The 26599-nt window shown below is 37.6% G+C and overlaps 2 protein-coding genes across 4 annotated transcripts in view; one reads left to right on the forward strand and one right to left on the reverse strand.

The window, feature by feature from the left end:
- LOC110850579 (receptor-type tyrosine-protein phosphatase F) overlaps window positions 1-26599 on the reverse strand; it is a 90212-nt gene that overhangs the window by 14968 nt on the left and 48645 nt on the right. The gene's annotated exons all lie outside the window — the stretch shown is intronic.
- LOC118435558 (YTH domain-containing protein 1-like) lies at window positions 528-1816 on the forward strand. Its single transcript, XM_035851774.1, has 4 exons — window positions 528-892; window positions 979-1088; window positions 1170-1377; window positions 1502-1816. The coding sequence occupies exons 1-4, from the start codon at window positions 829-831 to the stop codon at window positions 1648-1650; spliced, it is 531 nt and encodes a 176-aa protein (XP_035707667.1). The 5' UTR covers window positions 528-828; the 3' UTR covers window positions 1651-1816.

A 26599-nucleotide genomic window follows, 5' to 3' on the forward strand; every position in this document is an offset into this window, starting at 1 on the left:
GTCTGTCCGTAGCTCCGATAACTTTTGAACGAAAAGACATAGACACTTGAAATTTTGAACGTAAACTCCTAACGTCAATAGAGAGGACGAGTTCGAAGATGGGCACTGTAGGTCACACCCATCAAGGTCAAAAGGTCATGAAATGTCATTTAAAGGTCAAATTGCATACATGCATCAATTTGAATTGAAATACGGATAACACACTTCTTTCACCCCTTGGTTACATTCGTTGTGACGGTTTATTTATGGCTACTTTGCATGCACTGCAGCAGCCACTCGTCGGTGTTTACCTCCTTTTGTAAAAAATTGTGTGAAAGAAATTACTGGAGAAGAAGAAGGTCAGTCTTTTTATTTTATTGCAGCTGCAACTGGAGATATTTCACTGCATGACTTAACTTCTGGATGGACACGGCAAAAAATAGATGAACTTTTACCCTCGTAATTCATGTCAGTAGATCGAACAGCGTATTATGTAACTGTTTTGGTAACTTTTCAAAAATAAATTTCCATCTCGTTTAAAAAAATCAAAATTTGTCATTGTTATACTTACATCAAAAATGGTGTAGCACTTTCGATTTTCAAATTTATGCCAACCAACTCTCCCACAATGGGACAATGGTATCACGTAACGTAAAAAACCAGCCTTAACAATTGATCACTCCTTAACTACTGGGCGTATGTATGAACTGGATTGAGGAAGTGACCTCATGACCTATAGCCGAATCTACTCCCATATTGAAGAGAGGAGGCATTTAAATCGTGATTGTTGCCCTTTCCCCATCCACTTTGCTCGGCAGGTATACAGTGCTTTACTTTATTTGTGGTTTCATGATGTGGTCAAGATTCAAGTGGCGGACACTCATTGTGATCGTGCTAGTGGTCAAGACAATAGGTAAATTAATTCCATTAGCTTTGATTAAATTGAGGGCAGAGCTGGCACTTTTTTATTTTTAAATAAATGTGTCCTTATTAACTCAGACGCTGGACCCGCGGGACCAGTTGGGGCCGCCCCACTTGGGGGTGTAGTCTCCTTGGATGAGAATTATGTCATGGATAATGCAAATCTTCATGGTGGCGGGGCATCAAGCGTGAGTTTTTCAGGAAATGAGGATTCAACGTTGAGGGCGTTATTATATTTTCGGCAATTTAAATCATAACTTTTTTTACAGTCCGGTCTGAACATGAGACGATACGCACGTTATCACCGATACGAAGAAGAGGAGGAACCCGAAGAGGACGAGTACGATGAGGAAGAAGAGGAGGAGGAGTACGAAGAGGATGAGTATGACGAGGACGAGGAGGACGAAGAAGAAGAGTACTCGGACGAATATTACGACGAGGGACGACACGGACGTGGCATGTTTAAAGATTTGTTGGGTTAGTTAAAAAGGGGTATTTATTGCATTTTCTACCACTTTTGGGCACTGACCAGTCCCAAATATTTTGGACGGCAAAATCCACGCATAGCCAACAAATGTACGTATTTAACCTTGTGTTTTAGATTTCGCCGGGAAAGGGGTGGGTGCCGCGAAGGATCTGGCCGATAAGGTGCTCGGCGTTGGGAAAGATGCGGCCGGCTCTCTGTCTGACATCGCCTACTCCGTTGCAGCGAAAGGAGATGATCTCATGTCGTCTGTGTCGGGGGGATGATTTACGAAAATTTATGAATTTATGAAAATTTTCGAAATATTTATTTATCTGACCCATAAATTCTATGAGCAAGCAAAAAGTAATTGTGAAATCGAATCCAAAGTTTACAAATTTTCAACTACGACACAAATTTACAGATTCTAATTAATCCACGCTCCATTTCTAACATAATTTCAGAAAAAATTGAGCATATTAAATTCGTATCTACTCTTCGCATTAAAATTGAATCATATTGATCATACGAATTTTCTCGACCAAATTACATCCCTTTATTGTCACAAAGTTTCATGGATCCAAACAATGAGGAGTACCCAAAGAAATGGCGAAAAGAATGGAAAACCCCCGTTTTCAAAAGGCCAACTCCACTCGTAAGTACATATTTCTGAATAGAGAGTGCGGAGACAGTGACAAATCTGCACGCCACACCTGGCCAGGTGCCCATCTGATGACTCAATAACAACAAAGCGGGACGCCTCTTCTCTGACCATCCGCATTCTTACCAAACCGCATGACCCCAACACCCCCCAAAAATCCAATGAAAAAAAACACCGTCGGTCTCGCAAAAGTTGAGATTAAAGTAAATTTCCAAAACATAAATTAAGATTAGTATCTCCGTATATTTTTATAGTCTGCACTTCTGCGTGATTAGTATTTGCATTGTGTGCAAGTAGACACAGACTTGGCTTGGCATTTTATCGGGGAGCAGAATCAAACAATTTTTCATGGATTGGATTATGATTTCGATTATTATTTTTATTATTATTATTGTGCACTCGCCAACACAGATGGAATCAAAATCACGCTTGTGTGTGTACAATCAATAATCAATTCTACACCAGGCATCGAAAAATACAATTGTGCACAATCAAACGGCTGGCTATTTATTTGCTGCGCTAATCTCCCCCGTGTATCTTGCCCAGTGGAGAAGAATAAACAATTTATCATCTAATCTCCTTCATGAATGAATAACGTAGTATTAAATATGTGTATATGCAGTATGCACATGACCAAAATCATATGGTGATGATGCGGATTTAAATTGTGGGCAGAAAGTCTGAACAGAGATGAGTTGCAGTTCCATTGTTTTCCTTTAAGGATTTAGATTCAGATTTATGTATGTTTGGTGCGAGGAGATATTTGGTATGGACATATTTGCACAGATGCGTCTTCTTCCTGGCGGAGGGATGATGTGGTCATTATTCATCTCGGGGCAAATTAGGTAGATGCATGAAGTCTGGACTGCGACTGCAGTGGAAGAAGTGTGTAATTGAAGCTACTGGTTTTGTCCCGTTGACATGTTCAACGATGTAGCTTATATTTCATGATGATTTTAAACATGATCTTAAAGAATATAATCTGCAATCGGAGTGAGGTTGTCGAGAAAATTAGCAAAATTTGGTACAATTTTGGGTATTTAAGTATTCGAGTTATATAATTTTTGGAATTTCCAAAATTAATTTCTACATGAAGGGAACTACGCAAATTATTCTGCCAAATTTGTAATTGAGTCTGTTCGCATTTGCGATAAGCACTCAGAGTTCTTAACATTTTCAGAATAAATAATTAGTCCAATTATGCAATCCCTTCCATTATTTATCTGATCACAGTCTCACTCAATTCTCCCAAAATCAAGGCAACCCTAATCCACCCCGAAGCACTCTAATTTACCCTAAAGCTCTTAAGCCGTATTTAGGAAAAGAGCATGATCGACCATGACCAACCGACGTGTCCGGCAAAGTCGTAAAGTTGATTGTCATCATTACCCCACGAGGGATTACCACATCATAAAAAAACAGTCGTGTCCTAATTAGAGTGGAGAAAGCGGAGCATACTTTCCCCAAACAGATAATTGGCGGGTGTGTACATAAATACATATTTTCCGTCGGGGTTGCCACACTAACTGTGACTTGGGGAGAAAAATATGCTTCCTTCGTAGTGATTACGGTCAACCACAACTAACTAGCTTCTACGACGGGTAATAATCACTACTCATTCACCACCCTACCTGCCGTGTTGCCCGAATTCGGCTAGTTTCACGTAATGAAAAAAAGTCAGGAAGAAAAAATATCGACTCGAAAGAAACGGTCTTCGTTGTTGTAATGGTAATGACTGACATTGAACTAGAACTTGACTGACGGGGAGCGACTTGCCATAATTCCACCCATCCAACCCCATCACTGTCTCATTATCGTTTTGAATATGACTTTGATAACGACGATGATTACTTCTGACTGCTCTTCCGGTTCATGTCCGTTCAGTTCTGGGCTCCCGCTGGGTCCAGAGCATGCCACACCCAAATGTATGACGACCCCTTGGATTGGTGCAGCTATAAATATGGAATGGTTTCCTCTCCCGATAGATTTTCTCATGGTGGCGAGTCTTCCACTACCAAATCGGTATCGGTGGTGATGATCTGCATAAAATATTCTGGACACACCGTCACGCGACACATTGTTAAGGCATAATTTTAGGTTTGTGACCTTCATGTCGTTAAGTGGGTAGGAAGGATTTTGTGGGAAAGTTTTTAAATGCCATGGGAAACATGTAAAGTTTTCGAAAACTGAATTTCAATGTATTTTTTTGAAGGGTGACATTTTTCATAGTTTTGTTTCATGTTTTTATTACAGTGTTGATCATGCCATTAAGGGGAAAGATTTTGGTGAAAAAGTTTTTAGATGCCACAGGCAACTTTTTGAAAACCGAATTTCAATGTATTTCAATCTTTGAAGGGTGGAATTATTTTTTCTAAAATTATTCTACACTTTTATCTCACCGTTGATAAGTTCACGTCGCGATGTGATACCGTAAAACGTGCACGGGGGACGAGATGAGGCGTGAAATTGTGTAGAAAAAGCAATCATAAAATGAGATCTCTCTCCACATGGGTAAAGGTAAACTATTTAAAAGTTGAAAGTGAAAGAGGGAGCGAAATACAAATTTCTATTTTCACTCTACGTAACGTCTACTGTTTAATATCTTTACGCCTCTATGTACATACATACAAATGTACGTATGACGTGATGATTGGTTTGGGTGGGTTAGACAGCCTGACAGCATAATTTGTAGCCGTCATAAAACCCTGGCGAGCAGAAAGATGAGCAGATTTCGCCATACACGAACAACTGTCACCTTCCCACCGGGGATAAAATAAAGTAAAGTAAACTTTACCTAGGGAGATGGAAAGTAAAAATTTGTATGCTCAGAGTCAGAAATCAATACGGTTTGTTCATCAATTGATTGAATTTTGTTAAGTTAACAAAATGAGAAGCGAAATTAGGGTTGAATTAGAAGAAGGGATGGATGGATGGATGTCGGTGTGTAACATGTGTTATGTGTTTGGTTAGATTTTACTACACGTAATTGGCCATGATTGCATTCTATTATTCTGGAGGGACGAGACGAAAATGTGACTCTCGAGTAGTTGACATTTGAGAGAGGGATGCGTAGTCAATGCGTAAGTAGGGTTCCAAACGCGTGTTTTTGTGTGGAAAGGTGACATGTGTTTTTTGTGGGTTTTATGCGTGCATTTTCTGCAGATTTTAAAGGATGTGTGGTGTAATTGATGGGTTGTATGTATTGTAATTGCTGATTTTCATATGCTAAATAGATGTATTTTTTGTTCATGAATTTTTTTGCAAATTTCCGAATATGATTTTTTATAAGCAAATCTTTGTCTTTTTAGGATTTTCTATAGTTACTTGTAAATTCAAATATGCATGGTTTCCTAATTTTCGAATTTATTGCAAACCACACTATTTTTGCGAATATCTAAAAAACGCTATGTTTTAGCAACCCTGTTAATGCGTACGTATGTAATGGGGTGCTGGACGCGTATACATATCGAACCGAATTTGACTTTGACTCTTTCGCTGAACGAACAAGAGGATCGTTCTCTCCACCAAATTGCTCGTAACGTAAGCAAGGAAACGTTGTCATGTTCATGTTTCTGAGTTACTTATATTACAAACTCAATGTTTAGCACCCTCGAATTTTAGAAGGGGAAAAGTGCAGCAGACAAGGGCTTAATTCACTCTTTATACATGTTACTGTTATGTTATTACCATGTCCAGAGAGCAAACTTTAGTGTCGCTTTGAAGTTTTCAGTGCACTTTGTAATTTACACAGTTTGAAATTGCTGGATTAAATTTTGACCATTTCCCAGGGTGCGAGAGACGAGGGTGAAATCGTAATCGTTACTTTAATGGGGGTGGCACACGTAATTGGCATCGTTGTTCGTGAGGATGATTAAATTGTGCGTGAATTAGATGAAAATGGAGTATTTGTTTTTTGCATAGTTAATAAAATCCGCAGTCGTCGTGTTAGGTGCAGACACATTTATTTCGATAAGTCTCATGTTTCTGGAGCAACTGTTTCCGACGAAAGTGCGGCTCGTGTACAAATATGGATGCAGGATGAAGAAGACAAATAGTGAAATATTGATTCTTCTCGTTCTCCTAATGGTCATGTGATTGCGTTTGCATTTGCTCATTCATGCAAACAATGTCAATGTCAGATATTGTCGGTGGGGAATTGATGCCCAGCATTAATTTGGCATTTAGTAGAAAGTTCAAATTTTGTGGAGAATACTGCACTTTCTGGGAGCAAAGGAATGCAAATGTGAGAAACTTTGAGAGAGACTGATCTCTCCCTCGTGGTGGTGGGTGGTTGTGGGGAAAGTTTAGGTTTTCCTATGCATTTCTCAATTGACTGACTTGACTTGACTTTTCTTCTTTAGAACTTCTGGAATATTTCGGTAGGGTTGAAGTTGAAGACGTCAATTCGAGTTGAGGAGGATGCAATAGAAAGAAAATTTAGGGGAGGGAGGCAGAGTGGGAAAGTAAAGGGTGAAACTTGCCAGCAAATATTTTGAGTGGGTGGTTCTGCTGCATTTATTTTACTTTTTCCATGGAGATTTCTCCCACGTGGAAAGGGGAGGAAATTCGTATTTGCTATGGAAAAACTAGTTGAAGAAATGTAGTCATGTAAAAATTGGGAGGAATATGTAGCCTTTTGTGGCAAATAATTTTTACTGTTGGAGCAGAGTTTATCACTTTATTGGGCCCATTACACATTCCGGATTTTGAAATAAGGGTTTACGACACCGTGTGCCCTGTGATATTCGTTCACCCATGTCGATACATATACATATTTCAATTTCTATACCTCACCAAATCCTGAAATATAAGTTTCCAATATTTTTTCAATACATAATTCAAAGAAAACAGCTCCATCTCAATTTACCACGACAACTTTCTTCCTTTCTCCTTCTCCTCCCCTTCTGACGTTCCCTCCTCACCGAAATTTTAATGGTGCCCGGCATTTCGACAAAGAAAATGGAAATCATGATGACAAGAGAGGAAAACCTTCTTCCATTCGACTCTGGCAGAAATGAAATGGCACACCATTAAAAACTTTGGAGTTATACCTTACTCTTTTTTTACATGGAAAATCCACGTATTTGTATGCCTACGTGTTTTAAGAGAGTGACGAGTTAGGCCGACAGCTAAGAATAGAAATCACAAGTCGACGCGTCCGGATCCCGTTTTATTTTAGAACTGCATCTCCCGAACGTTGCACCCGACCAGAGTTTTTTTCTTCTCCTCGTTACATTACACAGACCGAAGAAAATATAATCAGAGTCTTGTTAATGCATCCCGGCACATATTTATATTTTGAATAGCGAAATGTACATCTCACTGCTGCTAAGTTATTTTTATTAATGACTGAAAACAGTTGGTGTTGTGTTGGTTATCTAATTTTGGTAAAAAAAATCGGATGCATGAATGAAAACCGGTCTTCAAAAAGTGGAAATGTTTTTATTTTATTTTTCATTAAGCCGAGTTGTTGCAAGTAATAAATTGGGAGGCGTCATAACAATGTACACTAACTATTTTTGTGCGTAAGCCTATGTATATTCCCCGAAATCTGTGGATGTTACGAGACCCGTGATGTTTTGAATTTAGTGAGGTCATGGTTTCCATTTCAAATTTATGTTGTCGCTTAACTTTACTTAATGGAAAAAAGTGTATGTACATATGAATGTAATGATGTTTTGCTTTTGATATAATTTCCGATCATGCCCAAAATAAATACAGGATAAGAAAAGGGTTGCTCGTCGCTACATGAATGCACAACTGATTACGATTGTGCCTAACATGTGCTGAATGTTTAATAACAATGCCTGCCTGGAAGGATGATACTCGGATATAAATCATCCCTGCTGTGCATCCTCGAACAATAATTTCCGTTAGTATTTTGATATTGGATTTTTTTTTCGAGATGAAAAAATACTTAGTTTCCTTTAAGTGAACCATATGCATATGGGATGTGTGAAATTGTAATTATTTTTTTTTACCGTGGTGGAAATGGATGGACGCAAAGGTGAGGTGCGCATCTGTCACCGTCACCTCAGCGAAATGGAAATGGGAACGGATTTTTTTATGCATGTTGATCAGACCAAAGTGTGATTTTTAAGTGGTGGATGAATGTTATTTAGACGAGGGTGACGGGTTTGGAAGGATGGATGAGTTTGGAACGGAAAAGTAATGACTTTTATGACCATTGGGGCATAATTGTAAAACAGGAGCCACCCGGACACTTGAACTCTTTAATGGAAAAAAGGGTTGAATTATGCATTTCAAGTGGAGTGGTGTCCATTGATTATCGATGATACAACAAGGCACGCTTTAATCGAGGTGTGTTTTGTGTCACATGTGGTGGACAAATTAGTTATGCGGTGTAATAATGACTTTTTGGTGAGAAATTTTTGAAAATTGAGAGAAATTCAATTGTGGCATTAATTTGAAAGTAGTTTAGCTTTAAGAAAGTCGTTATTTACTTGAAGATGCGAATGCGAAAATGGTTTTACGACTTTTGGTTTACGACTCAATTATCACTTTTTGAAAAAGGGGGCTTAAGTGCTTTTTGGAGCATTGCGTAGACCACATTCCTTCCTGGAAAGGGTTCCTATTCAGACTGAAATGGTAAAACTGCAAATTAAAATCTGCACAGAATTGGAATCTTTTCATTAACATATTTACACGTTCCGTCGCGGTGTCCAATCTTGTTTAAGAATTCCATTACTGGTTGCATCATTGCATTCAGAATTTATGCAGAATATGAAAAATATTACCGGTGGTGGTGGTGTGAATGAGTTTTGTGTAATGGAATGGAATTCTTTACACGGCACTTTTTAAGAAGTGCGAGTGGATGCATATTTTTCTTAAATTTTCCATTTGTGCATGTCCCTCGGGAAATGTACACATAATTTTGTGCTGTTCCATGCCATGCCTAGTCTAACTTTTAAAAGATGAGTGTCATAAATATGAAGGGCTTTCTGGCAGGAATGTGCCCATCTTGTTGGTCCGACTGGAGTTTGCTATTCATTATCTTTGGACAAATTCCAACAAACTGGGATGACGTTGCTTCCGCAAAGTCTGCTACTAAATAATCACAAGACTGGTTTCCGACGGCCAAGGAGGAGATGTGCAAGATGAGTAAATAGGTATTAATTTTGTTGCGAAGGAGAGAGAGAGAGAAAGTGATTTGGCTGGATTGGATAAGGATAAGAGGAAAATGATAAGGAGGACAAAGTATGAGATTCACTTTGGCAGATGAAGATGACATTCGTTCAGAAATGAGGGTGTGGCAGACGTTGATATTTTTTAGGCTTCCTTTTTATAGCTTCTAGTATATGATTTGAGTTAATATAATGCAGAATTTACGACAAATTTCGACTAATTTGTGGTTATTTTGCTATGAAAATTGTATGTACTTAATTTGGGCGAATAGTTTTCTTGACCTTTTACAATAGATTTTAAACATTCGATATTCCCGTAACAGTTTTTGCTATCTTGCAATCGATGTCCCGTATTTACATGAACATTCTACAAGAACAAATATGACCATTGTTTAACTGCACTTCACTTTTATTGCCGAAATTGTGTGTCGGTCTTATGCGGAAGTTGCGTAAATCTCGTAAAAAAAATGTGGTCATGAGCTTTGCCGGTGTATTGAGTACTGTATATTGGGCGGCTGGGTTACGTTCCACTAACCCTACCTTACTTTGTTCTTGTCTCATATAAGCTGGATAATCCAAATGAACCAAATTCCTTCCCCCTTTTTTGACACTAAACCTTTGTTCGCCACGAAGAAAGAAAGGATTGTGAAATTATACTGCTCTCTCAAAACATAAACAACGACAACCTACATACCGGCTTTTACTCGTCATTGTTTCGTCGGATGGACAAAGGGCTAATACTGAACAGAATATGGTGACACAGAAAATAAAAATAAATCCAAGAGTAGCCTTTGTTGTTGAGAGAGTCGTAAATTAGGGATAGTGAACAATGAACGAAATGGTGGCAAATTGTTGGAAGCCAGTATTCTGCATGCCAAATTTTCGCAAATAAACAGTTTGCTAATTACCCTTGAGAAAATAAAAGTTCTCTCGGTTGAGACAAAAAACAATTGGAGCAGACACGAACTATTCATTGATTCTGGGTGATTCTCCATCACATTTAGAGCCATGATTAGCCAGAATTTGTCTAGATGGACGGGACCGATAAGGTCAACCTGAAATGAAGGGAAGGTTGCCTTTGTCTGTAAAGTAAGGGTCGGTAGATCTCAAATCAAGATTAAGTCGGTCGGCGCCTGCACACCTCTCATCCTCGTCCTACTACCTGCGTACCCTTCATTTCGGAGAAGATAGGTAGATAAGAACCTCTTAGATCAACATTTAAGAATCTAAACCTACAAGATCTTCCAATTTTTCATCTCAACAACCAACTGAGAATTCTCTCAATCTTATCCGTAATTTCACAAAAACGAAGCGTCAAAAGTAATCAAAATCAGTAAAAATTTTATCTCAAAGTTGCAGTTAATTTCTCCCCCATGAATTAAACTTGTCCAGTTTGCCAACTTTTCCGATTTTTATTTGGGGTAGGTGCCCATCAAAAAAAAGTATGTGTAGCTGCTCCCATCCCAGTTTTTCTATGAGCTACTTTCATATGTACATAGTTTCAAACGAGATGGAGAATCAGATTAGGGGGTCGAATAAAGTATCTCATTCCATTGATTGGGAATTGGCGATTGTTGAAATTGATTGGATTTTAATCTCCGTCCCATCGCCACCAGGCTGGACTGGAGCAGCAGTTAGATACATATGTACGCCAACAATGTGACATTATAAAGGCAGACTTGATTGGATAGCTCGGTTGGGGGTCATCTCAACGAATAATCTTAATTTTGTGATGAACATGCGTGTTGTCCAGTCAGCTTAGGAAGAAATACACGTTTTGTACATGAATAGATACGTAAAGCGAGTACAGAGTTGGTCGATTCACCACAAATGCACAACATATTTATTTATTTTTATATGTACCAGTTTTGGAGATTTTATCAGGTACATAATCCTCTCACCAATGGTGGTGGTAAATATTTTGGTCGGACGTGTTTGGATTTTCCAGCGTTATTCTTACTCCCAACTTCAAAACAGCAGCTTACCTGGAACACAAATAGAAAGACAAATCGTTAGAAAAATTACACAAAATTTTGCCGAATTTGGAGAATTGCACTCTTTATTTTTTGTATTACTTATACATAAATAGGAGTTCGCGAGATCTCATACGTAACATAAATCATTCCCATTGCACATTTGTGGAGTGGGTTGCAAATATTTTTTTGCAAATCAAAAACGCATTAAATCCCCGATTCAGCCGTCAATCATCCACTTCCACTCATTCAGTCAATGACTTTCTAGCCTCTGCTGGAGAGAGGAATCTGTGTACGAATACAGATGTAGGAACATGGTGTCAGTCAGTCAATCAGTCGGAGACTAATGCATTCCATCCATTAAGCTTAATAGCGGAATTGTTGTTGGTCACTTCTACATGTAGATACTTAACTAATTGCATCACATGAAGTGTGTCTGGCTTCGCAAATTTCCAGACGGAACACTGACCTACGTAGTCTGACCTGTTAAGTAAGTAATTCGACAAGTTAAGAAATTTTACAAGAAGAGGCGGTCGTTTTTTTCCAGTGTCACATAAGATTTGTGCGGAGGGGACACTTCGTTACAAAGGCGTTGTTGACACTAAAGACGACTAACGATTTCAACCAGACTCCTGATTTCGTATTGATTTCTGAACCCACGAAATAATGGGACCCGTCGTGTCTCTCTCAAGTAAACCTTTGTCTCGTTATCTTGCACGCAATTAAGAGGCCGGACAAAAGAAAGAGAGGACAAGTTGACAGGAATACGAGATGACAGGAGCGAGGCATGTGTCACGAACGAAGGCCTAAATTGTGAGTCAAATTGGAGGAGTGAGATTTGCCTAAAGTGGTTGAGATTTTTATGGGCCACGAATTTATGTAGTAATTTTTTACAAGATAATAAAATGTGCAAATTTGTGTTAACATCAAAATTGTGCAGTAATCAATCAAATAATTAATCGCATTTTCTAATTTTTTTGCATGACTGATCGTGCAAATTTTCTTTTAGTTTTATTCTGTAAATAATTCAGATGCGGAATGCGATTATGGACCTTAATGAATCCGGGTTAATTAAAACTCCAGACATTTTGTTGCCCAAGTAGAAATTCTAACTGATTCTAGCTAGACAAAGAAATCTGTGCAGAATGCAATGCAATGTATTAATTTAAGAATTTCTTCCTTGGGAGGGAGAAAAGAATTCATAATTACCACGTAACTTTCTCATTGTTCTGTCACCTTGGCAGTGATGCATATCCAAATAGTCATTAAAAACTTGGTGCATGTGACATTAAACCATCATTGCTCCAACTTGTAAACAAAAACACACATACAACTCAAGAAATCTCATTACATGCCGGAAGTCTCTCCTGACTGCATGTAAAACTACACGAAAAAAATTGTGACAACAAAATCCCTCCGAAATGCAGATGAAGTTCAAATCCGAATTTATGAGATAATCCGAAAGTTGAGCATACATATTGCACAATTTTTTTGCACAAACTGCAAATCCATACCTTGTTGATAACATAACGATTTGTAAATATTTATGCCAACATTACTCTATCATGGAATGAATCCATGTCAATATTTTTGTACCAAATATTTATTTATTCCACTCTGTAAATGCGTTGAGAAAATGTTGCATCAAATTTCTGTTTTTTTTTCATAATTTACTTAAATGACTCATTATTCTCCGTAATGAAAACTACTTTTCTCGTCGAGTGGCCACTCCACTTCGTCCCACGCTAACCACCCCACCAGCAAATATTGAAGTGGGTGTGGGCCAAGTGGATGCACCACCAGCAATTTCTCTCTAATATCATTTAATTCCTTTCTGTTCCGTCCATCGAGCTCAATTAGGTTCAAACACGTATGATCATATAAGCGACTAGACGCACAACTTGAGGGTGGGATTTATACGTATTTATCAACGAGGGATGGGAAAAGTATACGATAAGAGCCCTTGAGACTTTCATTTGTATGAAATATCAGCCACACTAAATAATTTCTCCCTTTCTAAATTTGAGGGTTTGATCTCATCTTGATCCATTATACGTCATCCGCAATTATGTCAATTACTCATTAAAGATGAAACAATTCTCACACGGAAAATCTTAAATATGAGAGCACGAAATTCTCTCTAAATTATGGCGTTAAAAAAACTCTAGAAGACCCCATTTCCGAAATTTCACCCTGAATCCGAAACAAATCCACGCTGACACTCCGACGTTAATGGAAGAAGTGCAAAGTGCATTATGGAAATTGAAGTAGAAAAAACAAACAGAAAAAATAAACCATTCCAGTCTTGGAGAGAGAGGAAGGAGTCACCACTTTCCATCCTCTAACTGCATTATCATGACCCCGTGGCAACCTTAAAGTGCTCAAGTTGGGAGATACATAAACCTACATAATCCCGCACAATACAAATTTTTCATTGTAATTCAATTGTTCCAAATGTAAACTGATGCACCCCTCTGTTTTATTCTTACTCGGAAGAACAGTGTTACACATTGGGTCACACTTTCCAGTCAATGCATTTAAATACGTATGTACTGATCTGATCCTGAGAATGTTGCACTTGCACCAGTGCTACAGACATAAAAGTATTATTCATGGTTATGAGAGGAGAAGATCGATAAAAATAAAATAAATCATTGCCACAAACCAAGCCCAGATTTATGCATGTATTTCAAGCACTTGCTGCATTTACCACCAACCACTGTAATGTCTCCATGAACATGAACCAATAATAATATTCGGTCGTAAAGTATGTGCAAGCGAAAGAGTTATTATTTCGTGGCAATCTCATCTCTCTCCAAGATCCGTATTTATTGCAGGGTTACAAACACTGGGATAAAGAAAAGGTAATAACAAGTCAGTAACGATGAGGACGACGGCTTTGAAATGGACGAACCGAGCATAATAAATTTCCAGATTTTGTGTACCGTGTTTTAGGGTGGTTGAAATTTCAAAATTTCCTAAATTCGTGAATGATCCCATTCTCTCTAGCTAAATGAAGAAATGTAGTCTCCAACTATTAATTATTTGCCGTATTGGATTGGCCATAACCATAAAACGCGGTATGAACGGAACTCTCTGGAAATCACTCGGCTTCTCAATCACACTTTGTGTACGAGAGAGAGAGGAAAATGCATTACGTAATGCAACGACTAGCCTCCCCCGTCCTTACGAATTACATAATGTGCAAGCAACCCCTGCTGCTGGAAAGAGGCAGGCTTTGTTTCAACCACCCCAGATTTTTTATGGGGACTTTTTCAGATAAGGAGCGATGACGAGGGACGCCACTCCATCGTAAGTAAAGAAGAAAACTAGTCATATTTTTTATTGGAGTTTTGTGTATGTACAAAGGGTAGAAATTACTTAAAGAAATGAAAATTAAGTTATGATTTCTTTATTTCCTGCCATTTAATAAATACTGAAAATGTGGAGGGTGGTAGTTTCATGTACTTTGATTTTTTCGGAGTGATTACTGCAACAGAAAAGTGTGCATTTATTTATTTATGTATTTATTTAACCCTGAATATTTATTTACTTTACTCCACTCCATTTACTTTTAGGTTAATCATTGCTAAACAAAATATGTATTGAAGGGTGTTGGTAGGTATGTGCATAGGGACCATTTTATGACACAAAGAGCCACATATTTGTATTGTTTGACCTGATTTATGGGGCATAATTCATATCTGACCTTTCCCTAATGGGACATGTGTCAACAGTTTGGATCCATATAAAGGAGACCGATCTAATTAAATAGTGTATAAAAATTCGGATCATCCCGGGTGTTCTGATATCGGTAAAAAATTCGGATTTATTTCTTGGAAATTCGGGCATTATAAAATCTGGATTAACATTCCCACGACCATTTTCTCATATTTATTCAGCACACCACAACAAAATCCCATCATGGAAAACCGATTAATCCCGTTGTGTTTACTTGTTCGAGTGAGAGACCTGCATGCAGCGTCACCCTAATTTGCATAATAATTATAATGGCACCACAATCAGTTGGGTGGACATTATGGCAGTGGTGACATTTCATTTCCTTTTGAAATCTTTGTTCGGCGAGGAGAGAAAGAAAACCGGTCCAGATTTTTATGAAGGATTGAATTCATTCAAAACGGCTGTATGCACGCCAGGAACAAAGTTTGCTGGGTGGATGTAATGGAATCAGTCATGTGGATATGATGGATATCAACGTGTGAGAAGTAAATGCTGGTGATTTATTTGGATTGCATTTTTATTTGCGTAAGTATTTATTTGTATTAACCCTTTTTCTGTATGGTGGGTATTTTAGTGGGATTTTTGTATTGAGGCAGGTTATGGTTTCATCCTGGGAAAATTTAGGTTAGATGGATGACTGACTTGTGTAAATAGTGGAATGATGTAAAAAAACGATTAAATAAATAGTTACGTAAGAAAGGAGAAAGCTTTTGGATGGATGAATCTGTGAATAATTTTTATTTTTGGAAATGCTTAATGGAAATTTAAAATTTTTGGAATACATATGTATGTATTTATCAGATTAGAATTGAATAGGCTGGAAAGAGTTGAAATAAGATGTGCAAATAATAAATTTGTTGAAAGGAATCCACCGCCGTTGTTGGCTTTGGTTTTTTATGGGATCCGTTTTTGTGTAGGTGTTTTTACGATGAAGTGATGTGTTTTTGCAAAATGCGAAATTGCAATTTATCTTTAGAAGGGTGACAGTAACTGATGTTATTTGCCAAAAGAAAATAAACTTGTGGCTTATGTATTCCGCTCTATTTGCCAATATGTGTGTAAATATACATTTAAATAAATACTTGTGCGAAATTGATTACTTACGTAAGAAGTGCTGTTTTCGCAAATTAATTTAGAAACTAGTCATAAATCTGGAATTATGCAATTTCAATGACTTCCTCCCACCTTACCGAGTTTGCTAACTTCAATAGTCCAATTTGCAATATTAAAACCATGCTTCCAGTATTTGCATCTGCAAAACTTGCATCCCAGAATTTTCAGATTTTCTACGTTCAACTTGGTCATAAAAGTCAACTCGCCACTTGAACCTGTCACTCTTCGATTGAAACACTTGAACTTTTTTTAAAATTGTATTTGCAATGTCGGCAGACACAGACAGACGGAGTGAATGAATGCATGCACACATCGAGCTTAATTGGCATGAATGCAGCACTTTGGCTCACAAACAGCATTAATTTTTTGCACACAACATCGCATTCCAATCCAATCCGGTAACAAGAATAGAATTGAATGGTCAGTTCTTCTACTGAAATAAGTACATACGCAGAATTAAAGCATGTAGCATCTGCTCTGGATATTATTCAAGTCGAGGCGTGAAATTCATGTTTCTTTTACATATATTTTTGTAAATACGTTTACAAATGCAAGTGCCAAATATTTCATGTTATATAATTTGTGTAATACTTAGGTACGTGTGTACACGGAGAAAAATGTGCAAAGGTTTGCTATGTTAGGGGAGCAAAGGTTTAATGAAAGTTAACTATTTTAATGAGGTCATTTATACCGATTAGTTGACTTCTTTTTCTCGTGTGACGTGTCATTTAGTTAATTGTGTACGTATGTATTTCTTCCAGTGCGCATTACTTATTTGGTTTGCAATTTGTCCAGAAAATAAATCGTTTTGCATTTCTCATGTAAATCTCTGATTACGAAATAAATAATCAATCATAAAATGGCATGAGAGGAAATTGCAGAGTAAAAGTCGTAAAAGTTTTGGGGTTGGATTTGTTATTTCAATTTTCTCCCAACTTGACGCTTACACGTGTTGCTTTAGTTAGTCAGAAAATAATAATAGTAGCAGCATGACCTCAATTCGGACCATAAAACGAAACCAGAGTTGCTAATTTAATTGTTTCTAGATAACGGAGCTCTCTGTTCTTGTAAGTATTTTGTACAAATGCAAATGGTGTGGAGAAGGAGCATGCCAAACTAAGCAAACGAGACGGACGACTAAGCAAACTTCCGTGTTTTTTGGCTCGTGGATTTCTCTGTTTGGATAGTTTTTTTGGCGTCTGGCTACACAGAGATGAAATGACCACGTGGTGCGAATTTGGGAAATGTGAGTGCAAATATTTGGATAACTTTGTTACCAAGAAGAAGGACCAACTGGTGAGAAGATTTGGATAAAACGTGGCGATGACTAATATTTGGGGTTGAATTACGAACGGAAGTTGGCAATAAAAATTGGGCAATCTGGCGAGCAGATACAGATACATGTAATTATTATACATATATTAATCACCCGGGTATTTTGCAAAAACCGGATCACACTAGTGCACCATTACAGGGTGACGAACCCGATTCCTCTAATTTCACACGTTCTCCCAAAACTAATCAAGATAAGAGAAATGTGTCGCCAAACAGTGGACACGAGTTGTTTGATTTGAATATCATAACCACTTTGTCACCAATTTGGCAGATGGTGGTCAAACCTCATCCCCCACTTTCGCGAGCACACAACAATAATGTCCTCCCCCTCTGACGAGACACACTTATCAGAAAAGTAATATATGTATTTTGCAAACATTAAAGCAAGCAATTACGTCTGAAAAAAGTGGGACAGATCTGACTTATGTAACCGGATGGCCATATTTACCCAGTGTTACCAACAGATTAAACTAATATCAAATGTCCAGGTAAACTAGATGTATGTCGGGTCGTCGACTTTTGGTCCAGTTTCTCGATCTCATCTTCTCCCCAAGCAAGTAAAGTGGCACCTTCCTATCCGACTAATGGAGCGACTTGTCTCATCCACTAATTAATTCTTCACTTACTTCTCCATCAAGCCTTGTAGAATCAACATTTGTACAAGAATGAGCAGCGAGGAGGATGAGACTGACTCTGAGTAAATGCATCCATTCTCTGGATAAAAGTGGTGCTGTGTTCTTGGAAAGATAAGCCTGTCAAAGTGAGCATCGATCCGATGTCATTTTAGACGCTTTGTACGAGTACTTGTGGTCAGTTGACATTTCTAAATCTCTCCCCATTTTCTGGAGAAGAGTGGCTTTTCAAGTAAGTAGTTCCCCTAAACCCATAAATTCATGACAAATTGAGCAAAATTTTCGAGTGAAAATTGAAATTTTGATGCCAATTAATTTCACTTCCACATTTTAGAATCGATTTCTCCTTAAATTGAGTGCAATTTTACACCGCCATGAACAAACACAAACTGTTTTCTGCGACCACGCCCCTTCGTAAACTTGACATTTGCATGCTCACTCGTAACCCTATCATTTCGCACACGCCACAACCACTCCCCGTCTACCATGTGCAAATCCGAGCAGTCTGTCTGGTTGCCGATTTCATTGAAAGATTCGGCTGAAACTTTGTCTAAAATTTCTTTACTATAAGAAACGTCCATTAGTCATCGCATCTCTTTCTCCCCCCTCCTCATTCTCTGTTCAACTAACTGTATAACAAACCACATAACACGATGTACAGTAAAAATGCGTTACTCTCCCTTCTACTTTAGTTTAGTTTTCCTCGTCTGGCTGGCCTGGCCTGGCATTTGGTCGTCGTCGTCGTCGCTGCATGTATGTTAGTTAGTTAGTCGGATAGATGGAAACGAAGGAAGGGGGATCGATTTGGGGGAGAGAAGATGTCTGGAGCCACAAAAAAACAGCCACCGCTATTTATACTCGGCCCATACATACGTACAGATACACAAACAGTGAGATAGATGATAACGCCACTGCTATGTAGCTAGCTCTCAAACCATTCCAAAGTAATGGGTAAGCTTGTTATTCTTCTTCTTCTTGCTCTCGGATAAGGAGTGCATTCACTTTTGTGTAGAATAGAATTTCTCCATTATGCAGTTGTTTCATGAAAAAAAAGTAAAATAGGATCCGACGGAGAAATGTGGTTTCGGGTTTAGCGTGCAAAAATGAGTGCAGTTTCACGTCAAGATTTCGTTTTTTTTCTTGAGAAAAAAAAACTGGATGAGATTTGATACAAGGGAAGAAGAATCGGAAAACCAGATTTTTTTCTTCGTGCACTCTCATAAATCTAATCGAACACGGGAATTTCTGATATTTCTGTACATACGTTCTTGAAGGAAATTTATAGGAGAGAGTTGAACGAGGGAGAAAATAGTTGCAATAAATATTTGTAAGTAATGATTGATTCTAATTCGAATGAGAGGAAAAAAGACGGAATTTTATTACGTCACGTTTTACAAGATGTTGAAATTGGTAGAAAATGGTAATAAAAAACAAAACAATACGGATTCCTGATCTCTTCTCCAGAGTTACATGGAAGAACACGTAACATTAATTCTAATTCTAGCCAGCAGCTTTTTTTTACTGCTTCATACTAATAATGATTCAATTATGTAATGGAATGGAAAATTGTGTAAGCCCAGCGTGGCATCCATTTTATACGAAAAAGTCATAAATCTCAACAATTATTCTATTCTACTCCATTCCAGCCTCCGATTTACATAATAAGTCTTTAATTAATCTCACCAGAATTAGATTAAACTTGCTTCAAGTGTGTTCTCCCCGTTATTAATTTGACTCCATTAGATCACTCTTAATCGAAAGAGGGTACATTTTAATTAAAACTGGACTCGACTCCTAGCCTGCCGGCCGGCCGGCTTGTAATATTTTTTGCTATTAAAATCTTTCTCCCAGCTTTAAATAGGTTAATAAATTCGTGTCAGTCTGGTTCTTCAAGTGGTTGTCAAAGTTTGACGGGGGAACTAAAACTGTCCATTTTTAGGAGAAAAAGAGACAGATGAGTTCGGAAAAGATGTATTTGAGATTCGAGTCAAACGTCAGTCAGTCAGTTTTTTCGTCTGTTGGAATGGATTATGTCGGTGGGTCGGTTTCTGGAAACATGTGGCATCATCATTACCATTATCATTAGCGGAACAACAAGGACAAGCAGTAAGTGTAAAAGGGGTAAGTAAAAAATACGGATAGGAAGAAAAGGGTTAAGTCGGATCATCGCGTTTAAGGCTGGAAATGGAACGAAACTCCATAAAATGAAATTTTATTCTTGTCTTGGCTTAAAACTCGCTTGAAAAATGGAAATTTTAGGAAAAGTTCAGAACAACATGCCGACAACGATATAGATAATCGCGTGTATCTTTCTTAGCTGGTTTAGCTTACTTACTTTACGCGATATTGCTGTTATGTACAACTGCTCCGCTAATTAAGGTGACTGACAGGAGAAAGATGCCATATTGAGGGAGGAGGAGGGTTTAGGAGACTGGTGGATTTTTATTTTGGGTAAATAACGGAAGAAATTATTTATGAAAGTCAAATTAATCACGAACACGGGTAGCAAACAAGCTGCGTGTATTTTAAGGAGTTGGTTAGTTCCGGTTCATTTGTAATTTTTTATCGTGGAAAAAATAAGACGAAGATTTCAGTACAAAATTTATGAGAAAATTTGGGCCATGTTTTCCGTACATATTTCACTTTTAAGGCGAAACTCTGTATAATTTGGCAAAATGTGTATTACCGTAATTACTGCAATTCTCCACAAATAAATTTCTGAATTTTCAAAAAACAGCCAGTCAATCTCTTACCTGAAATAGAAAAAAGTATAAAAATTAGTACTTTCTACAACACTTGCATATATATAATCCTAATTTGACACCAAGTTTATCATCCCATCTCCGAATCAGTACTAGAATAGCAATACAATAATTTATGCACGTAGCCTAATGTAATTCCCATTGTTAAAACGTGAAGGTTATTTTATTATGCGTGCAAACCGGGAATGAATAAATAATCGGAAATTGACAGCACCATCATCGGCCTCATCTCCCCTGCAATTTTCTCTACGCGTACATTCGTAATAAACTCGCACTTTTACAGAGATTGAGAAATTGAGACATTCATCTCATCACGTGCACCATGCAACTTTTACTGCCGGCACCCCACAAATTTCAGGGAGAGGAGCGTTACAAATTATGGCACCGGGATGAAAAGTCCAGCTATTATAGTGCTCATCACGACTTACACGGTTCACATTAGAAAATTCCAGAATAAAAAAGTATGTAATAAGGTTTTCCTGCTCCATGTGTGAGCAGTATTGTTCTGGAGAAGAAAAACTGGACGCTGGTTCGACGGGTAAGAAAACCTCGACGGGATATCCTTAATTGATCGGCGTTTCGAAAGGGTATGAAGTGAAATTATTGGTGGAGATGATCGATCCCTCTCAATCAGGGATCGATCGATAAATAAACGAAGCGCATACGTATGTACATAATTTTTAGATTAACAACGTTATTGTTTATAGGATTTTCGACACGATGCAGGATTGAAGCCGGTAAAAAACACGTGATGTTTCCAATCGATGTATGATAATGAAAGCAATATTTTTTTTTGTAATTTTGTAATTTTCATTTGTGGATCTTGCTACGTTGATTTCACAAACAAGCTAAAAAATCAGTCTAAATAAATAGGTTTTTGCAGTTAACAAATTGCGTTTTCGCATGCGGGTAAAAGTTAACCCGGCAGAAAATCGCAGTTTGGGGAACTTAATTTATCAGTGAAAAATTTGAAATGTACAGAATGACTCATACATATGTATGTCCATCTAATCTCATCATACCACATTTTCCATGGTGTTATGTGTGTGTCCATATCTGCGCCTAGGGAGGGATGTCACTCTTCTCCCGACTGCGGAAAAGTGGTGTGAGTAAGACGTCAAACCGACAACTTATTTACTATTATGTACGCACCCACCCACCCACACCCACCCATCAGGAAAGTGTGTGTCACTCAGCATTTATTTTTTTCTTTCGAAGGGAAGGAGAGGGAGCAGGCAGAATGACTCGACTAACTAATTCCAATTCTCTTCAGCAGTAAATATGTAATAAATACATGCTTGCTGGATGGACGGATTATCATCGCAGGCTTATTTCCAATCCAATTCCGCGCTTACATACATATCTTTCGGATGGATTTTTTCGTCACAGATATTTTCAGCTTTTACGTACGTATGCGTATAATGAGAGGAATATTCGTCTCCCCCTCCTCGTCCTCATTCCTATTCATTGATTGATTGACAATCGGCAATAATGTTGTAATGAATCCAATTCTGCTTTATCGCATTGGAAATAAATACGTTTGGAAATGGTGTGACGGAGAGGATTTGGAAGTAAAAGTTGCTTGATTAGGAACCATGGGCCAAAAAGTTATCTGTAGCATGATCGGGAATGAAAAAAGGTCGGAAGGAAGTCCAAGTGGACAATGTAGGAATGAGAATTAAATGAGCGGAGGACGGGTGCCTTCGTTCGTTACAATTGTATGTGATTGTTAGTAATAAGGAGGAGAAGGATGAAAATGGGGACTACGATTGGGAGGATTTCATTAGAAATGCTGTGATAATGAGCAACCAAATTTTGGAAACAAGGAGAACTAAGGATGAATAGGAATCGCTGTTCAAAAAAACTGGAAGTTCAGTATGAATTATTGGAAATTAAGATTCGCAGTCAAAATTTTGTAGACCACAATGGATTGCAGCCATGCATTTTATCGCACAACACAATGCGGTTTTGTGAGGGCAGATTTTGTTACAAAATAAGAATAGATTTTGAAACATAGTTTAAACATGTCTTTTTCCGAATAATTTGTTTTATTTGGACAAAATCCAATATAACGAACGAAGGAGGCGTTACAGGAAACTGCCGCAAAATCTACAGAGTTGACGGATTAATGGAATTTACCGCAAGATCAATTTGATCAAAATGTCGCAAATTTTAACACCCTCTCGCATTTAAAACCATGCATGTGTATGCAATACGAAAATCTGACAGACAAACAATGGGCGTTTGCGTTTTAGTGAGTGTGACAATTAGTTTGCTATTTTTTCTCAAATCGCACACAAAACGGATGGACACGTGCCCTCCTCCTACTAATTGGAGTGCAAATTGTATATATGTACCACTTGGGGATTAAATATTCAACCAAGGATTATTAAATAGCATACATGTTACCGTCAGCTTAAGGTATTTACAATTAGTACCTACCTACATACATATGTAAAACTGTTACAGGAACAGGTTGGATTTGAGACGTGCAAATAAATCGTGTCCTTGTTCTGCTAATTGATTCAAGACACTAATCACCTTTTTTTTGCTAGCGTTGGTTTATGTTTCTACTAACCGTACAGCCATCCATGCAAATATTGATGTTTATATTAATTAACACCATCCCTCCCAGCCAGTGACAAAGTCCAACACTCATATATCTCATAGATAATTTAATTTACAAATATTTTCGCAATCATACCCATCAATTAGAGATGAGCTAACAAAGTGTGATACGAAGTTGCTGCTACTTTAAACCAAAATTATTTGCAGACGCATTAACACGTGATAAATATTTATTTAAAATGAAAGTAACAAAAATAAAGAAGGAAATTTCTACTTTATCCTTGATGGTATCAAATATATTTCTGCACAAGACTAATCCATTTGCATGAGGTGTGCCAAAATGTTTGCAAATAAGATTGGCACATGTCTCTCTGTATTCTTTGGCAGTGTTGACTCAAACCCCAGATTTATTTAATATACTGTTTAAATCCTTCATAATGAAATGTATCTAATATTTCCGTTTTGCAACATTACATATTAAAATTTATGCGTCAAACTTTAACTTTGAAATCATACCCACTCAAGTCAAGAGACGACTTACTAACGGGAATTATTAGCAGCTATGTACGTTTAAATACACTCAAGAATTGAATTAATTTCTCCTTGATGTAAAAAGTTTAAGATTTGGGTGCGTGCGTAGGATTACACACGTTGCGTACGTATGTACATATGTTGCGTGTGGTAATTTGGCATCACCTCGCCCTCACCTCCCTGGTTGACCTCCCTTTATGGGAAGACAATAACATAAACTCTTCTCAATTAAGGAAGATGAAAAGAAGAAGATTCAAATTTATTCCTTTCTAAACTCAGATGAAATGAAACCACTGTCAGCCGGTTACTATACCCAGCAGTTTAGTGAATAGATAGATAGCTGGCCGACGTGCTAATCATCATCTTAGTTACAATCTTCATCTTTACTTACGAATAAATTAAATAAATTTATTAAGGAAAAGAATACTAATGTCTGTTACGCAATTACGCAGTCTCTTTTTTTACGCATCTGATTCATCGAAATGCACGCAGCCGTTTGTAATTAAAATCAAAAGCTTTCGATTGATTATACAATTTCTAACAATGAATAGGCAGATAAGTTGCGAAATTTCCTAAAATAATTTCGCACACTGAACCGATTTTTCTGTTACATTATTCCCGTAAATTTTGTAACTTACTGCCCCCAAAACATGTATATGTAGATGATTACAAAATTGGCTAGCACTAAATTTTCAGGGATAGAATTGTCTAACTTCGTGGGAATCGCCGTTCCTCAGTTTTGTCACTGTCGCCACTCTCTCAATAAAGATAGGACAACATGCTTCACTAACGACCAAACCGTCCTGATTATGATATTCCTTCCCTTTTATCATGACAAGAAGAATTGGACATCGTGGAACGAAATGGAGGCTGGAAAGTGGAGCAGAATATTAATTCCTACGTACATACATACACAAAGTCTAATCCGAGATCCAGATCCGATTTGTCATGTCGTTATTATGATTATTATTATTATTCTGCTTTGATAAGGAAATATAAAAGAGGAGGAATTTATGTACGAATGTACGTTATACGCTACACGGCTGACAAAGAACAAGTTTGAAATGTGAAATGGGATCAAGCATTTTTTTATTTGGGGCTATGTTATGTTGTAATCGGACGCGGTGCTTAGTGGGATTGGAATTGGATAACAACTCAAAAGCTGTGTTAAGGGGACAAGATCTAAGATTACGATGGAGATGGATAAAAGGCGAACGAACAACATAAGGACCGATTTATTTATTGATATGATTATTATGTCCGTATATATGAGTGATGGATGAGATGAGACAAATTGATAATGGGTTTATTATTTTTAAGAATTTGTGAATTATTAGAAATAATGTTTAATTCACCTCTGGAAACATTCAAATGTTTTCAAAATTTTTAAAACTCCGAAGAAAAATTCGGTGATAAACTTGCACAGATCAAGGCATACTATTTTTAGGCTGTTTCACTATTTCGGCTATTTTATATTAGGCTATTTCGGCTGCTCCCCATTTTTTATAGATAACAAATTTTCGAGTAAATTGTGGCTTTTTTAATTTTTTTTAAATTTACAATATTTAATTGAGCCATAAAAATAATAATTAGCACTACTCAAATAATTTGCTTACAAATTTTACAGATTTAAGAAACTCGAATGTTTTTGGTTCCGTTAGAATGAGAATAAGAGGCGTTTATACACAAATACTCCAGTTTTCCACAATTTTTGAGATGCAAAATGTGGTAAACAACTTAAGAAAGATGCTGACACCTGGATTTGGAATCCCGAGAATATTATCATTCTCCTGCTCCCCCATTGTTGCAACTAACAACCAGCTTTTCACAATGTGAGAAAGGTGAGGGTTTCGAAATGAAAGGGAGAATAGCATGCGGCCACTTCCTCTCGTATACGTTACACCACATTTATTTCATGCATCATTGTGTCAACACAATGTGCCCGTGGACAAGGCAAAACCTTGAACTTCACGCTGGATTGGAGTATATTCAGTGTGGAAAATGTCAATTATGTCCAGTCCGTGACGAAATCGCTGAAACGTCCATCGAAAAATAGGTATTTACTGATTTGCCTACTTTTATTTTGGCAACATGCACTTTTACATGAACAAAGATTTTTTTTCTCAATTTAACGAAATTTGTGCACTAAGCAGAATTTGATCCCGACTTGTTTTCCAAATCATTACATCACGTCGTGGTTAAATACATGACTCATACCCCAATTTGTGTCATCTCCAGTTGGTAATCATAATAATAACAATTATTTTTATTTAATGTCTCCCTCGTCATGGAGACGCTAAAAAGAAGCGAGAAGTGAACAAAAAATAAACAATTTTCCGTTCCCACGTTCCCAAGTTAAAACAATTCATTCATTTTTTCTTCAGGGTGTCGAATCCGTCCAAATCCCGGCCGCAATTTAACTTGACACTTGAAACAAACGGTTTCCACTGACAGAATTTCGCTCCGTAAGGATAAACGCTGTGTCTGGCAGGCGTAAGTTATGGGGACTTGAACTTCCTCACCCCTGACCCACATCACCTCCACACATACGTACGTATGGAACGACGATAATCACTTCCCAATTTACGGGATGGTGACAAACCACCAAATTTAGCTTTTTTTCTGTCGAGACAAGTTCAATAAGAGAGGGAGATAAGTTGAAAAAACATGATCGTGGTTCACATTTTATTTGGACTTATTGACTTCAACGTTTGATTTGTCATACTAAATATTTTGGATGGAATTTTACCCAAGTGAGTGAGTACAGTAATAATC

This window comes from Folsomia candida, unplaced genomic scaffold (genome assembly GCF_002217175.1).
Source record: "Folsomia candida strain VU population unplaced genomic scaffold, ASM221717v1 Fcan01_Sc005, whole genome shotgun sequence".
NCBI classification, from domain to species: Eukaryota; Metazoa; Arthropoda; class Collembola; order Entomobryomorpha; family Isotomidae; genus Folsomia; species Folsomia candida.

Bases quoted from the DNA above. Each gene is read 5' to 3' on its own strand.
- LOC118435558 (XM_035851774.1), top strand. From the start codon at position 829: ATGATGTGGTCAAGATTCAAGTGGCGGACACTCATTGTGATCGTGCTA. The intron at 893-978 runs GTAAATTAATTC...TTATTAACTCAG, and splicing joins GCTAGTGGTCAAGACAATAG to ACGCTGGACCCGCGGGACCA. The intron at 1,089-1,169 runs GTGAGTTTTTCA...CTTTTTTTACAG, and splicing joins ATGGTGGCGGGGCATCAAGC to TCCGGTCTGAACATGAGACG.